A 16,921-nucleotide genomic window follows, 5' to 3' on the forward strand; every position below is an offset into this window, starting at 1 on the left:
TGCATGGTGAGTCCTGAGTGTCATACTGGGATATGCTGGGTGCTGAGTATTTCTGAAAATCTGGGTCTTATCAGATGCCTAACTGAGAGCTGAGCTCTTTCAAAAATCTGATGAAAATTGTGGAGGTTTAAAACTTTAAAACTGACTTTAAAATCTGGCCCTTTATCAGTATTACTTGAAGGAACCTGTGACACAGAGGCCCCTTTGCAAAGGGTCCCCTGTTCTTTGCAAACACTTCTCACCTCAGACCTGACAAATTTACTGCACCAAACATGTCTTACAGAATATTTATCCATAGAGAGCAACCTGTAAGTTGTCTACAGAAAGCTCATAACTTGTCAAGATTCATAATCATTGTGGGGTGTACATACGGACGTTTAAGGAATAATGTATTTATATTCAAAGTATGCTTTATGGCTTTGGAGTATAAATTAGTCACCAGGAGATAATGTATCTTGGTGGTGGCCCATTCAGGCACGGGGGAGTTGTTACCCCCACTCTGTTTGGCCAGTGATGGAATTCAAGGCTCTCTATTGTTTAGCCTTGCACAACTGAAAGGCTATGTCTACACTACATACTTAGGGTGCCCCTCTTGTTAACCTGCAAGGTGAAGTTAGAGCTGGCATAGCAGGTTAATCACTTGAGTGGCTGAAAAGCTGGTGGTGTCAGGGAGCTGACACCCAGCTATGCGAGTCTCCCTCTTACTAGACCCTCCTGCACGGCCCCTGAGCTCCTGGCCCTGGAGGTTAGTTCCCGGCCCCTCCCCTGCTGTTCCCCTTCCCCTGCAGCCTCAGCACGCCGTGCCGCTGGCGCAATGCTCTGGGCAACCAGGCAGCACAGTTGTAGAGCCGCGGACTGACCTGTAAGTGCAGTAAGGGGCGTTGGATAGAGGGCAGGGGAGTTCGGGGTGGTGGTCGGGGTCGGGGGTGTGGATAGGGGTCGAGGCGGTCAGAGGGCAGGGAACAGGAGGGTTGGATGGGGCAGGGATCCTGGGGGGGCAGTCAGGAATGAGAGTGGGGGGTTGGATGGGGAGACAGGTGACAGTCAGGGGTGCGGGGTCCAGGGGTAATCAGGGGACAGGGAGCAGGCGGTGGTGGATGGGGCAGGAGGCCCGGGGGCGCTGCAGGGGACGGGGGGGTTGGATGGGGCTGGAGTCCCAGCGGAGCCGTCAGGGGGTGAGAAGCGGGGGGGGGGGGGTCAGATAGGAGGCAGGGGCAGGGCCACACGTGGCTGTTTGGAAAGACACAGCCTCCCCTAACCGGCCCTCCATACAATTTTGGAAACCCGATGTGGCCCTCAGGCCAAAAAGTTTGCCCACCCCTGCCTTAGACTATACTTGTAATATTGTACTCTTACCTGGTCTCAGTTACTGTACTATCCCTTTAGATTACAAGTTTGTTAAGGCAGGGACTGTATTTTGTGTATTGTACAATGTCAACTACACTGGTAGTGGTAGGAACAAAGGAACTGCCATCCTGCTTCAAACTAGTGTAGGGATCTCAAATTCAAATCACCATGAGGGCCACATGAGGACTAGTATCATAGAATCATAGAATATCAGGGTTGGAAGGGACCTCAGGAGGTCATCTAGTCCAACCCCCTGCTCAAAAGCAGGACCCATACCCAATTAAATCATCCCAGCCAGGGCTTTGTCAAGCCTGACCTTAAAAACTTCTAAGGAAGGAGATTCCACCACCTCCCTAGGCAATGCATTCCAGTGTTTCACCACCCTCCTAGTGAAAAAGTTTTTCCTAATATCCAACCTAAACATTGGCCCAAGGGCTGCATCACTGAAACCTTTTCATACAACGATACAAAATATAGTCAAAAATGAAGAGTAATATAGTATGCTATTAAAAGTCAATGTATTAACTTTTTTAAAACTGTAACGCGAAGAGGGGTTTAATAAAATATAAACACTCAGTAATGCACCTCACTCAAACTATAAAACATGCATTTACTTTTAGAATTACTTCGGTCAAAGCCTGCCCCCACTCCACCCCTTCCATGAAGCCCTGCCCCTTCCGCACCTCTTCCCACCCCCATTCCAATCCCTTCCCCAAAGTCCCTGTTCCAACTCCGCCCCCTCCCTGCCCCTATTCCAACCCCTTCTCCAAAGCTCCGCCCCAGCCCCGCTTCTCCGCCTCCTCCCCCCTCCCTCCTGGAAAGTCCTAAGTGCTGCCAACCAGCTGTTTGGCAGTGGGAAGCGCTGGGAGATAGACGGAGGAGCGGGGATGTGGCGCACTCGGGGAAGGGGGGAGGAGAGGGGGTGGGAGCTTGGCTGCCAGTGGAGTCAACGCCTATGGCGGGCCACTGGAAATAACTCCGCGGGCCGCACTTGTTTGAGACTCCTGGACTAGTGGCCCATCTAGTTCAAGATCTTGTCTCTAATTACCATTGCAAGATGCTTCAGGGATAGGTACAGTAACTATGCCATAGGCCGGGGTGGCCAAAATTACTGACCCTCTGAGCTGCATCCAACAATCTTCAGAAGTTCGAGAGCTGGAGCACCCCTGCTGGGGCTCAGGGCTTCAGCCACGTGGAAGGCACCTTCTGGGGCTCAGGGCTTCAGCCCCACAAGAGGTGCCTGCTAGGGCCCAGGGCACCCTGCGGGGCTAAAGCCCCATGCACTGGCAGGCGTGCCCTGTGGGGCTGAAGCCCCAAGTCCCTTCCTCACCCCACCCCATTGGGCAAGCAATGGGGTCACGTGTCCCCCACCCCCAGATTTTTGCCAGGGTTTGCTGGCTCTGCTCAGTCACATGGTATAGCCGGGCCTCCTCCCTGCATGACAGCCTGAGGTGCCACTTTTGATGTGATCAGTGGGGGGAGCAGCCGCTCCCCCTCAGCTATGCTCCGCCATCCCTAGGAGCCAGAGGGACCTGCCGGATGCTTCCTGGGAGCTGCCCCAGGTAAGCACTGCCCGGACTCCCCACCTCGCCCCCCCGGCAGGCGCCTCTGGCTCTTAGGGGTGGGGTGGGCACCCACTACGGGAGCCCACGAGATCCTCCTGCCCTGTTCTGGGGGCAGTCAGGGGACAGGGGAGGGAGGTGGATGGGGCAGGGGTCTGGGGGGGGTGTCAAGGAATGCAGGGGGGTTGGATGGGGCAGGAGTCCCAGGGGGTGGGGGTGGGCAACAACCCCCTCGTGGGGTGAGGAGGGAACCCGTTGTTAAGATTTTGGCAGCTCATCACTGGGGTTACCATACGTCTGTATTTTCCCATGAGGAATTTTTAAAATTTAAAAATTCCTCCCGGTTGGCGATTGAAGAACCAAAAAGTCTGACCTGTCCAGGAAAATACGGATGTATGTTAACCCTGCCTAAAGTTCTTTTTTAAAAAGATGGGTCTGAACTAAAAATGAGCTCCGTTTCACATGTGTGGGTCCCCACCACTCCCTGGGGGTGTGCTAGGGTGACCAGATGTCCCAATTTTATAGGGACAGTCCCGATTTTGGGGTCTTTTTCTTATATAGGTTCCTATTACCCCCCCTCCCTGTCCTGATTTTTCACACTTGCTGTCTGGTCACCCTAGGGTGTGCAAGTGTGGGTCCCAGCTTCTCCCTGCCCTCCTCATTGAAGCAGGTGTGCAGGGTTACTGCCCTGGGAACCGCAGGGCACCAGTGGACATAGGGCCAGCTGCAGACCGGGGCATGGGGAGCAGGGCTGGCAGGGCAGGGGGTACGGAGGTGGCTGGAGACAGGCGGGTGCGGGATTGGCTGGAGGCAAGGGGGTGTGGGGCTTGCTGGAGACAGGGCAGGGGCTGACTGCAGGCAGGGCAGGGGGGGTGCAGGGCTGGCTGAAGACAGGGGCTAGTGCGGGCAGGGCAGGGGGTGCGGCAGGGGCTGGCTGCGGGCAGGAGGTGCGGGGGTGGCTGGAGGCTGGGCAGGGGCTGGCTGGAGATGGGGGCTGGCTGCTCACGGGGAGAGTGGCTTGGAGCAGCCCGAGCAGCAGGACGCGGCCCAGGCCCAGCAGAGCAGCCGGGGACCCTCCAGGCAGGAGCAGCAGCCCCTGGGCCAGGGGAGCAGCAGCAGCAACAGGGCTCGTGCCCAGGGCCAGGCAGCGGCTCACATGGCTCCCGCAGTGCAGCGCCCCCAGCGGCCAGAGGAGGAATTACATCACTTCCCGGCCAGAGCCCATCAAAGCCTCAGCACCCCCTGCAAGGAAGCGGGTTAACAACCGGTTCTAAAACTGCTTCAAAATTTAACAATCAGTTCACGCAAACCGGTGCGAACCGGCTCCAGCTCACCACTGCTTAGACTACTCATTTGTATTCCTGTATCGTGTCCCCTTCACTAAACTAACATTCCTCTCTATCCAGTTTCTCTTCCTAGGGAGGTCTTTCTATGCTGTTAAAAATTTTCACCACCCATCTGTGGGCCTCCTTTTTTCTACTGGTAGGTTTTGGGGGGGGGGGGGGGTTAAGAGAAGATAATTAAAACTGAATAATATTTTGGATGGAAGCATACCACTAAGATATACAATGATTATTTCAGTATTATTTAAATACATCATACTATTTTTAAAACCACCATTTTATGCTTGACTGTGGTTTTTATTGAGTTGTTCACAGTGACACCTATGTGGAAAGAATGATTGTCTTTTATAAGGTAATAACAGATTATACAATCAAAAGAGAACCAAAAATAAGAGAATCCAGGGACAGGTTTGCACTGAAATAAAGCGCAAATTAAAATTGATTTAATTATTTTGGTGCACAGTCTGCATATACAGCAGACTGAAGAAGCAAGATTTAAAACGGAGATGAATGAATCCTACAGAAAATTTAGTTTCTTTACTGTGTTTTTTTAGGAAAATAAAGATAACACAAACTTGCCTCTTTTTCTTTAATAAAAACTCAGAGTTTCCTGTCAGGGAAATCAGTTACATTCTGATAATTAACATTCAAAAATTTAAGGAAAGGCAATAGGATAGAACATAAAAGTCAACAGCAAGTACACTGCAGCAAAATATTTTATTAATAATTAAGGATACAATAAAACAATATTTAACTTTGAATTTATACCAAGGCCGTATAATGCATACAGATAAATTTGGATATATACATTTTAAAGACGATTTACGTACAATCATTAGTTACAAACTTTTCCATTAAGCATACTTCAAAAAAAAAAAAACAACAACAACAAAAAAAAACCTCCACTAAACTGCAAAGAAGGAGGGGGGAAATGGTTGTTCATTACCACAAAATCGACACTGGGATACTTCAGATCAAACTTGCTCATAAATCAATATAATCGGCAAACAAGTATCATGATTTACAACTTTCTCAAAACATAACAAAAAATACATCCATTCATTTCTTTTGCTAAGATGTAACAGCACAGCATGCACCAAAGCCTTTACATTCCACTTACTAATAAAAGTAGGTTTTTTGTGAGTTGGTCCTTTTACATCTTGCTGGATAGTTACTTACCAGAAAGCAAGTGTGTTCCGCAGCCATCTTGTATACAACACAAAGAAATTACATTCTGCAGCACAGACACAGGATTCTCTAAAATCCATGCACCATACTTTTTTGGTTTGGCTTATTTAGTTTACTATCCATGCACAAACTGCTTACAAATACTGCACCAGATAAGGATTTCCACAAATCTTAAATGCTGCACATTTAACTCATGAGCAGAAGACTGTTAAATATGCAAAAAGCTAAGATCACACAATATGTTGGTACTGGAATCTATTGAGTTAATCATTTTTCAATCCATCTGATGCTTTTGCTTTTTTAAAGAATCAACCTTTCACAAAAGCTGAGATGAGCAAATCTTAAATAAAAAAAATATAAACTATTTTCTTCACCTTTACAGAAAAAATTTAGAAATGTTGAAAGCTTCACATGACCTACAGAGGAATATGAATGCTTTGATTTTTTTAAACAATGGCTGTACATCTAACCGTTGAAGAGACCAGACAGTCACAATTATCATAGTAATTAAACTTAAATATAATAAGCATTATCCGATTGTTACATCATGAAAGTTGCAAGTGTATATTAGAAGTTATGACTACAATTTAAGTACTTAGCAAAAAGTTTGAAATGATCTTTGTAAACATTAGCAAAATAATTCAGATGTGTAACACCATTAATAATCAATTTGTTTTAGCCAACAGAATAAGAAATGCAAAAGTAGATCAGTTAAACTGTAATTCCAAGCAGATCTGATTAAAAAATAAAATAAAGGGAAGAGATGGGTACAGGTAAGGCCCCACATGAACTCAAAAAATAGGGAGAAGCATCCGAAGAATGCATCCTCTGTACTGGGCTATGACTTATCAACTATAGTTAATTTAAAAAAAAATTCCTTGACAAATAATTTGCAAAGAAGTCAACAGTAGAACAAAAATTCAGTGAATCAAAATAATCATACTTTGAAATTACATAGCTTGTTTCATCCAGAGATTTAAAAGCACTTTATAAAGGTGAGTAACTATTATTATCCCTTTCTTCCAATCAGAGGCGCTGGTTGTCTTGCGCAAGGTCACTAAGCAAGTCAGTGTGTGGGGAGTTGGGAACAGAACCAAAATTTCCTGAGTCCAAGTTCCACTCTCAAACATCTAGTCACAGCTGAACCCTAATAGATCACTTTATTTAATTTGATACATATTATAGCTGAATTGTAATCAGAAAAATCCAGTTGGTAGTGATGACTATAAATGGATCATGCTGCCATTAGACAAACAGTTCCTGTATCTAAGGTGGTGTAACTTTAAGGTGTTATTAAAAGGCACTTGTCTCACAAAAAATATTTTGTTTTCTCTAATTAATGTGTATTTAAAATATAAAATATCTGAAATTATTTACATTTGTTAAAATGTTGCAAATAAATAAACCACTACAAAGCAGTAATTTATAAATCTAACATGAAAGGAGCTATGTGGGAAAACAGCTATTTTTAAACACATTTTTGACCCATTATTCCATTCTGTAGGATATTTCTACAGTAGCACACTTTTGGTATGATTTATATTGGCTACTAAATTCCTATATCCACAAAGGAAGAGGAAAGTGCATGCAGAAATATGATCAGGTTTATTTAACAAGCTGCAGAACTAACCTAACTGCTTGTGAGTTGAAGGAAGAGACTTCACACCATAAGCAAGCCTTTTCTGAGTCTTATGTCTGAGATCACATATGACCAGTATGAAATGTGACATATAAATTATGAACAATTTTGTGACTAACTATATTTACAAGGTTAAATCAGAAGTACCCACTGACTTAAGTCATTTTAAAGTGATTTCCGTTCTCACAGGTTGCTGAGAAGACCCATCAAATCCAGATCCAATAACTGAGTTAAAATACATCTAAATGGCAATTAAAGATAATCCAGTGCAGTTTTCAGGGATTTATGGATGGCAGTAAAAAAACCTCACATTTATCTGATCTATAAACTCACATTTATCTAATGCTATAGTTTTCCTGTCTTTCAAGTCTCATAGCTACCTTCTAATAAGATGACAGCCTGAATTTGAGGGACTCTTTCCTAGATGTCCAGTACCACAAGAAAATGGACACAACCAGTCATTATGTAAGTAAATGTTAATTTCCAACATGTATTATAATACTGCTACATTGTAAAACCAAAAACGCAATAAGGTGAAATGGATGGAACCAAATCAAACACAGAAATGAATAGCCAACAGTTTTTTGTATTTAATCTTTTGATTAGAACAACACATTAAAAGTATGTCCATGCTGCTGTAAAGTTGATGGATCTAACCGTGCATTTGGCCAATAATCTTAAATTCCTAGTCTTCTTTTCATAGTTTTTCCAGTACTGTATTTTAAGGAAATTCCTGCATCTTTGAGAAATGTGCATTCTCTGACTTTTGCATTAGGTTTCTTTAAAAAAACAGTTTGACCAAATATTAGACTCTGATACTTATACAGTTCCTCAAGAAAGCCATATCTCCCACATAACATGGTGACCAAAACTGAAAAAAAGGTGTACTGACAATTGCCATGGCAAGTGGGTGAAAGTGTGGGATAGCTGCCATATAGTCAAGCCAACTATTTACACAATCTCCACAACCCGAGGGAATATAAAAACACAACTTTTAATCATGTGCGGCTCATGGGAACTATCAGTCTACATAAAGTGCAAAAAAGAAAGCAATATCTAACATGAGGCCACTGCTTTTCTAGTACTCCCACTCATCTGTTTTCATGTCTAGATAGTAAAGAATATTCTGTGCAAGCTTTACTGCCTGCTTTCTGGCAACTTTAGATCGCTCATCTCCTTGTGGATCAACAGCATCAAGTGCCAAAAGTTGCTTAGTGAGGAGCTCTTCTAGTCTCATGTAGTTCTTATCAGTTCTGTTTCCATCAAAAGAGAGCACTTCCCTCTGAATCTGAGACAAGTGTCCAAGAATACTCCAGACTGCCTTATGGGATTGGTGTTCCACAACAGTTTGTTCACCATACATTTGTCTTTTTTCAAGTGCTTCCTTTAAATCAATATATGTTATAAGAGTTTGCACTTCTATTACTGCTCTTCTCCTGGCTTCTCTGATACACGGGTTCTTTCCTGGACTCACTTCATCCAAGTGGGCAATTAAACCTTGCAGTTCTGCCTTGCATCCCAAGTACAAATCAGAAGCATTTTCAGCCCTGAAAAGTAAAGAATGAACTTCTTTCATTTTTTTGCGGATCTCTTCTATTTTTAGAATGGATTGATTTTGTGCCAAGTCATAAGCATGAGCAGAGTCTGCTTCCTCCTCCAAATCCAGATATTTCTGTAATTTATTGATCTCTTCCACCACTTCCTTTCTGTAATTTCTTATTTCTGTGTGACCACAAACATCCAAAGCATCCAAATCTGCAATCAGACCTGTAAGCACACAGGATAAATGCCTGCAAGTCTCATTGTTATTTACTCCCATTAAGACTGCAATAAGAGTTCCCCTAGCCTTGTTCACATCACACATAACAGAGTTAATTTTTGAGACTGAAGGATGTGCATCACTGGAGAGTGGCAGGGAAGGTTGCTGCTTTATACAGCTTTCTATAATCTCTTGAACTGCACACACTTTTGTCAGAGTGCGATATCTTGCTTTCCGTAACGAGATTTTTCCTCCAGTTTTCACTTGAGTGAGTCTCAATACGATATCCTGAATACCCTCTTCAAATTCATCAGTTATACAGTTGCCACCTTTATAAAAAGGTGTGATCTCACGTTCCACCAATGATTGAGCTTCCTTATATATGGCCTCTATTTCCAGTCTGTGTGGATGGTTTGCATTCTGCTCCAATTCCTTGAGTAGTCTCTCTGTTTCCTGGGCTGCGCGTTTTCTCGCTTGCTGAATGTCCCCTTTTCCTTCAGTATCTACAGAATCTATTTCAAAAAGCTGTTTAGTCAGAGTCCTCTCCAGTTTCTTGTAATCCCTGTCGGTAGACAGGCCACTGAAAATCACCACCTGCTGTTCAATATCTCTGACTTCTTTCTGTATTTCTTGCAGCCTTTTGATGGAAGGGTGTTGGTTACCCATATCCATTATCTTATTTCCTCCAGTTCCAACTGAGCTACAAATAAAGCAAGAATAAGAACTATGACAAAATTATGTCAGACGCTGACTGACATATTTCATAATACTACCTTTAACAACTTTTATAAAGCCTCAAGTCACTTTAATAAACTAATTTGAGCTAAAAAGCTGCAGAGACTTTATTTGCTGGTGTAAGTTTAAAAAAAAAAAAAGGAGTGAACCACTTAACTTCAAAACATACAGTATTTCCCTGTTCTTTTGTGCACCTATTTCTAATGTTGTCTGCAAGCTTCTTCCTATTAAATGATATGCACTAAGACTGTCAAGCAATTAAAAAAATTAATCGCAATTAATCGCACAATTAAAAAAGGTTTCAGAGTAGCAGCCGTGTTAGTCTGTATCTGAAAAAAGAAAAGGAGAACTTGTGGCACCTTAGAGACTAACAAATTTATTTGAGCATAAGCTGTAGCTCACGAAAGCTTATGCTTAAATAAATTTGTTAGTCTCTAAGGTGCCACAAGTACTCCTTTTCTTTTTACAATTAAAAAAATTAATCACATTCTTAAATAACAGAATACTATTTATTTAAATATTTTGATGTTTTCTACATTTTCAAATATATTGATTTCAATTATAACAGAATACAAAGTGTACAGTGCTCACTTTATATTTTTAATACAAATATTTTCACTGTAAAAAACAAAAGAAACAGTATTTTTCAATTCACCTAATACAAGTACTGTAGTGCAATCTCTTTCTCATGAAAGATGAACTTACAAATGTAGAATTATGTACAAAAAAACCTGCATTCAAAAACAAAATAGAAAACTTTAGAGCCTACAAGTCCACTCAGTCCTATTTCTTGTTCAGCCAATCACCCAGACAAACAAGTTTGTTTACATTTGCAGGAGATAATGCTGCCCACTTCTTGTTCGCAGTTTTATTTGAAAGTGAGAACAGGTGTTCATATAGCACTGTTGTAGCAGGGGTGCAAGATATTTACATGCCAGATGCACTAAAGGTTCATATTTCCCTTCATGCTTCAACCACCATTCCAGGGGACATGTGTCCATTCTGATGACGGGTTCCACTCAATAACAATTCAAAGCAGTCCGGACTGATGCATGTTCATTTTCATCATCTGAGTCAGATGCCACCAGCAGAAGGTTGATTTTCTTTTTTGGTGGTTTGGGTTCTTTAGTTTCCGCATCAGAGTGTTGCTCTTTTAAGACTTCTGAAAACATGCTCCACACCTCATCCCTCTCAAATTTTGAAAGGCACTTCAGATTCTTAAATCTTGGGTCAAGTGCTGTAGTTATCTTTAGAAATCACACATTAGTACCTTCTTTGCGTTTTGCCAAATCCGCAGCGAAAGTGTTCTTAAAATGAACACGTGTGCTGAGTCATCATCTGAGATTACTATAACATGAAATATATGGCAGAAGGCAGGTAAAATAGAGCCGGAGACATATAATTCTCCCCCAAGGAGTTCAGTCAAATTTAATTAATGCATTTAAAAAAAAAAAAAAAAAACTAAACAAGCATCGTCAGCATGGAAGCATATCCTCTGGAATGGTGGCCAAAGCATGAAGGGGCATACGAATGTTTAGCATATCTGGCATGTAAATACCTTGCAATGCTGGCTACAAAAGTCCCATGCGAATGCCTGTTCTCACTTTCTGGTGACATTGTACATAAGAAGTGGGAAGCAAAATTGTTTTGTTTCTGAGTGCAGTTTAGAGATGAAAGTAAGCCAGTAAGGGCCGGTACAGTGTACCAGTAAGAAAGTGGCTGCCAGTATGGGCCGGTACACAGCCAACATTAAAGCAGCAGCAGCCAGAGCCCCACACCCTTTAAATCACCGCTGGAACCCCAGCTGGTGTGGGCCAGGCAACACTGGCTGGGGGAGACTGGCCCCAGCCCCGCCCCTTCTGCTCAAGGCCTTGCCCCTTCTGGGGGCCCAGAACCACCCTCCCACCTTGCCCAGGACCCCGGCCACCCTGCAAACCAGCCTGCAAAATTACTTTCACCCCGGTGCAGTTATGTAACCAAAAAAAAAAAAAAAAAATTCTACATTTGTAAGTTGCATTTTAAGGCTAAAGAAATTGCACTACAGTACTTGTACGAGGTGAATTGAAAAATACAGTTTCTTTTATCATTTTAACAGTGCAAATATTTGTAATCTAATAAGTAAGCAGTGCACACTTTGTATTCTGTGTTGTTATTGAAATCAATACATTTGAAAATGCAGAAAACATCCAAAATATTTAATAATTTTCAATCGGTGTGCTATTAACAGTGCAATTAAAACTTGAGTTAATAGCATGAGTTAAATGTGATTAATCGACAGCCCTAATATGCACTTTTGAATTTTCACCGATAGAAGTCTTTGTTCACTTCCTCAGCTGAAACAATTACAAGCAATGCAGAACAAATTAGTTCCTTCAGTAATGAAGACAATTAAGGAGGCAATTTCCAATCCTTAATCTTTTAGTGCAATATTTATACCCCCCCCCCAACTGGTAAATAAATACACCCTTCCCAATCATTTGCATTATTCAGAACAGGGATTATAAACTGCTGAGACAACCAACATTGTCAACCTTTTACCTACATCTATCTACCACCAGCAAGCCTCACCAGCCTCCTCCACCATCCGGTGCCCTTAACACGCAGCCACCTACCCCTGACAATCTACACCTGTTTCTACCACACCCAGCGCCCTTCATCCCCCTCCCCTCCACCGCCCCTGCCCTTCACCTGCGCCCACCTGACCCTGGCACCCCTCTCCTGCCTCATTCAGTGCCCTTCACGCCCCGCCCCACCACTCCCGGCAGCCCTTCACTAATAACTTTCACTCTTCACCCTCCCCCGCCCTTACAGCGCCACCTGTCCTCAAGCAGCATCCATAACCATCCCCAGCCGGCACCGCGACCCCTCTATGCAGGGGGGGAGTGTGAGATGGCCCCTAGTCCCAACACACCGGGATGACCACATGGCACCTACCCCAGCCAACAGCCTTGGGGGAAGACAGTCCCCTGGAGCAGGCCTCGATCCCCCCGGAACCCGGACTCGCTACATCCCTGCAGGAGGGGCCGGGATACGCCGGGCCGCGCCGCGTCACCCCGCCGCCGGCAGGTGATGACTTCACAATGGGGGCGCCCCGGGGGAACGGAGAGCGAGTGCCGGGGCCCAGAGCCGGCTCCCCCTTAGCGGGGACGGCAGCGAGAGAGAGCCCGGCCCTGGGGCCACAGGTGGCTGCGAATCCCCACCGTGGAGACCCCACCTCCCCCTCTCCTCAGTCCCCCCCGGCAGCCCGGAACCCTTTCCCTACCAGCCCCCCGCCCCCCTTCCCTACCACCCTCCCTCCTCCACGCCCCCCGCCCCCCAGGCTCCCTTCCCTACCACCCTCCCTCCTCCACGCCCCCCGGCCCCCAGGCCCCCTTCCCTACCACCCTCCCTCCTCCACGCCCCCCTTCCCTACCAGCCCCCCTCCTCCACGCCCCCCGCCCCCCAGGCCCCCTTCCCTACCACCCTCCCTCCTCCACGCCCCCCGCCCCCCAGGCTTCCTTCCCTACCACCCTCCTCCTCCACGCCCCCCGCCGCCCAGGCTTCCTTCCCTACCACCCTCCCTCCTCCACGCACCCCGCCCCCCCTCCCTACCAGCCCCCCTCCTCCACGCCCCCCGCCCCCCAGGCCCCCTTCCCTACCACCCTCCCTCCTCCACGTCCCCCGCCTACCACCCTCCCTCCTCCACGCCCCCCAGGCCCCCTTCCCTACCACCCTCCCTCCTCCACGCCCCCCGCCGCCCAGGCCCCCTTCCCTACCAGCCCTCCTCCTCCACGCCCCCCGCCCCCCAGGCCCCGTTCCCTACCACCTTCCCTCCTCCACGCCCCAGGCCCCGTTCCCTACCACCCTCCCTCCTCCACGCCCCCCGCCCCCCAGGCCCCGTTCCCTACCAGGCCCCCTCCTCCACGCCCCCCAGGCTCCCTTCCCTACCACCCTCCCTCCTCCACGCCCCCCGCCGGCAGCCCAGCCCCCTTGTCATCCGCTTCCCCCACTCTCCAGACAGCCCAGGTCTCTGACCTCTCACCTCAGGCAGCCTCTGCTCTTCCCCGCGACGTCCGCCCCCTCACGCGGCTCAGCAGACGCTATTCTCCCGCACACAGAACATGGGCCGGCTACAGAGTGCCCCCCCCTCCCCGCCGGCCTCTCACCTGCGGGCCGCCGGCGGCTGTCAGCAGCCCGCAGGCCAAACGGCGGCTAACCCGAGGACCCCAATCCCCGCCCTCACGAGGCGGGGGCCGCAGGGGGGAGGGAGCGAAGGGCAGCCCGAGCTGCGCAGCCGAGAGACCGATCGAGACGCTCTATCCCCCGCTGCCGCCGCCCAGAGGCCGCAGCTGCGCCGCCTGCCGCACCGCAGGGAGAAGTTTTGGGCGGCCCTTCTCCTTGCGACAGGGCCGTAAAGCCGCCGCCAGCGGGGAGGGGAGGGGCGCGATGGCGGCGGCCGCGCCGAGAGCCGGCCTGCGCGCGTGGACCAGGGCGCGCCGCTGCTTCTCCCGAGCCGGCGGCGGCGCGGGGCTCCTGGCCGCGGGCAGGGGCCACGAGCCGGAGAGCCGGGTAAACCGCCAGAGGGGGCGCAGGGTGACGGCGGGGAAGGTCTCCGCTGGGAGCCCGGCCCCGTGTTGGGAGGGAGGGAGAGCCCGCCCCCGCCGGGGTTGTGTTGCTGCGTGGGGGGGTCCAGAGGCAGAGCGGGGCGCCACAACTCTGTAGCCCGCCTCCGGGAGGGTGGACTCCACCCCTGCCTCAGGCTCCAGACAGGGGCCGCTGGACCTGCGTGGAGCCCCATGGTTTTGGGTACAGGTTTGAGACCCCTGCTGGGTGCAGCTGGGCGCTGGGTGTCAGGACTGGTGCGCTTTGTTCCCGTCGGGGGGAGCAGGGCGTCTCCCTCTCTGCCAGCACCTAATTAACTCCTGAGAGGATTTTACTTGCATTTCCTGTTGAACTGTTTGAAGAGATTTTTGTAAAACGGTCGGTAGTATTTGGACCGCACTTCTCAAGAAACGAAACATTTTCCAAGGGTCACGGCAAGTCTCGTAAAATCTCATTAGCCGCTTTTTAATTGCATGTGGCTCTGGATTAGCAAATAAGTACATGTGTTGCGTAGGAAACAGTAAGGTTTGGCGGAGCCAGCAAGTGATTTGGAATCAGACCCTCTGCTGCTGCTTCTGATTGATTTCTTTTATGGCCTTGGCAAGTTATGTTGCTCTTCTGTGCCTTGTTTTCTCCAAGGATAATATTTACCTGCCTCTTGGGCTGATGTGGGGATTAATATTTGGAGATTTTTTTCATAAGAACTATCTAAATGTCAAGTGTTAGTGTTTGGGGTTTAAAAAAATCTAGCGGGTCTTGAACTATTATACATACTGTTTTATATTTAGGCTGGTTAGAATTCAACTTTTTTTAATATATAATTTTGATGGATAATATTGATTATTTTTAAACATTTTTTTTCTCTTTTTCTCTATTTAAATTTTCAGAGTTGCAGGAAATTAAATGGCGGGGGGCAGTCCAACAACAATAATGTAATGATAGTAGATCCTGAGATTCAAAAAATTAAACCTTTATTACTATTAAAACACAAATTGTGAACATCATGTCAAAATAACAGTCTTCAAATTATGTTAAGAGCTGTTATAAAAAAGGTGGTGATCAGTTGTTCTCCCTGCTACTGAAGGTAGGCCAAGAAGCAGTCTGTTTAATCTGTAGCAAGGTAGATTTACGTTATATATTAGGAAAAACTTTCTAACTATGAGATTAGTTAAGTACTGGAATAGGCTTCCAAATGAGGTTGTAGAATGCTGCTTGTTGTTGTTTTTTTGAGAACAGGTTAGACAAACACAGGGATGGTCTAGATTGGGGTTCTCAAAATTCATTGCATTGTGACCCTCTTCTGACAACAAAAATTATGACACCACACCCGCAAGGGGACTGAAGCCTGAGCCCACCCGAGCTCTGCTGGCCCAGGTGTGGCAGCAGGGTCAAAGCCAAAGCCCATGGGCAGTGAGTGGAGTCCCATCCCCCACCCCGGGCTAGCCCCCAGCTCCGCCCCTTCTGCCCATGCCCTCCCTGTGGCCAGCGGAGCCCTGAGACCCTTATGTGCAGCCACCACCCCATGACCAGAGCTACAAGCCCCCCCACCTGTCCAGAGGAGTCCCGGGCCAGCGGAAGCCCCGAGCCGAGCCTCCCACTGCCTGGAGGAGCCCTGGCCGAGCTGGCTGAAGCCCTGAGCCGAGCCTTCCTCTGCTGGGAGGAGCCCAAGATTGGCCACAGCCGTGCTTCCTCTCCCCAGACCTGACCTGCCCTGCCCAGGGGAAAAGCGCCTGTAGAACAGTCGTTTTCAAAGTTTGGGTCGCGACCCAAAACGCAAGGCACTGGGTCGCCTTGCTCAGCACCCAGGAATCCTGGCGGCCGGACAGTAAAAACTAGTAGTGCCTACCTGTTCTGACACCGTGCTGTACCCCAAAAGCGGCCAGTAGCAGGTCTGGCTCGTAGGCAGGGGGTCTGCACCCACCAATGGGAGCTGGGGGGTGTGGGGGCAGTGCCTGCAGGCAAGAGCCGCTTGTGCGCCTCTGCGTAGGAGCCGGACCTACTGGTTGCTTCTGTGGCACAGCGTTGTCCACTGTGTCAGGACAGGTGGGAAGCCTGCCTCTGAACCCTAGCAGCACTGCTGACCAGGAGCCGCCAGAGGTAAGCCCGTGCCCCAACCCCATGTCTCTTCCCCAGATCTGAGGCCCCCCCGGCAGAGCCCCTTCCTGCACTCCAACCCCATCATCCTCCGCTCCACCCCGGCCCAGGGCCCTGACCCCCTCCCAAACGCCACCTCCCTCCCCCAGCCCAGAGCCCCCTCATTCCTGACCCCACCCTGCAGCCCTCACCCCTGTGCCCCAACCCTCTGCCCCAGCCCTGAGCCCCCTCCCACACCCCAAACCCCTCATCCCCAGCTCTGTTGGGTCGCAGGCATCAACAATTTTCTTCAATTGGGTCGACAGAAAAAAAGTTTGAAAACCACTGCTGTAGAAGACACCTTTGATATATCCCATGCAGGTTTGATATATCCAGCTGCCCTGGAACCTGCATGAGGCATAATAATAGTAAAAACTTCGCTGCCAAACCCCGCAACTGGGGGTTTGATGGCTGTTATACCCCACTGGCCTGGGCCGGGAGAGGGGGGCATGTCCAAGGGCTTCAGCCCCGGGCAGAGGGCCTGTAACTTGACCCCTACTGCGCAGGGCGGAAGCCCTTGGGTTTGGGCTTTGGCCTGGGGTGGTGGGGCTCAGGCTTTGGCTCTGGGCCCCAGCAAATCTAAGCCAGCCTTGGCGACCCCATTAAAATGGGGTCCTGACCCACAGTTTGAGAA

At 48.1% G+C, this 16,921-nt stretch overlaps 2 protein-coding genes across 8 annotated transcripts in view; one reads left to right on the forward strand and one right to left on the reverse strand.

Moving 5' to 3' along the window:
- Positions 1-4,950: 4,950 nt before the first annotated feature.
- On the reverse strand, positions 4,951-13,859 carry BAG5 (BAG cochaperone 5). Of its 7 annotated transcripts, none has more exons than XM_075129900.1 (2): positions 13,719-13,859; positions 4,951-9,538 (listed from the first exon to the last, which is right to left on the reverse strand). In XM_075129900.1, exon 2 carries the CDS (start codon positions 9,508-9,510, stop codon positions 8,158-8,160), a length of 1,353 nt encoding a protein of 450 aa, XP_074986001.1. In that variant the 5' UTR covers positions 9,511-9,538; positions 13,719-13,859; the 3' UTR covers positions 4,951-8,157. The 7 variants fall into 7 exon arrangements, with proteins under 7 accessions (XP_074986001.1, XP_074986002.1, XP_048711345.1 ...); XM_075129901.1 differs by having other exon boundaries at positions 4,951-9,533; positions 13,719-13,797; XM_048855388.2 differs by having other exon boundaries at positions 13,595-13,721.
- A 139-nt stretch (positions 13,860-13,998) lies between these two features.
- The window catches only part of LOC125638995 (kinesin light chain 1), a 134,596-nt gene continuing 131,673 nt past the window's right edge, over positions 13,999-16,921 (forward strand). Inside the window, exon 1 of the mRNA XM_048855386.2 lies at positions 13,999-14,121. Within this exon, the coding sequence (XP_048711343.1) occupies positions 13,999-14,121 (123 nt within the window). The remainder of the gene's footprint in view (positions 14,122-16,921) is intronic.

Source organism: Caretta caretta, chromosome 6 (assembly GCF_965140235.1).
Source record: "Caretta caretta isolate rCarCar2 chromosome 6, rCarCar1.hap1, whole genome shotgun sequence".
Lineage (NCBI taxonomy): Eukaryota > Metazoa > Chordata > Testudines > Cheloniidae > Caretta > Caretta caretta.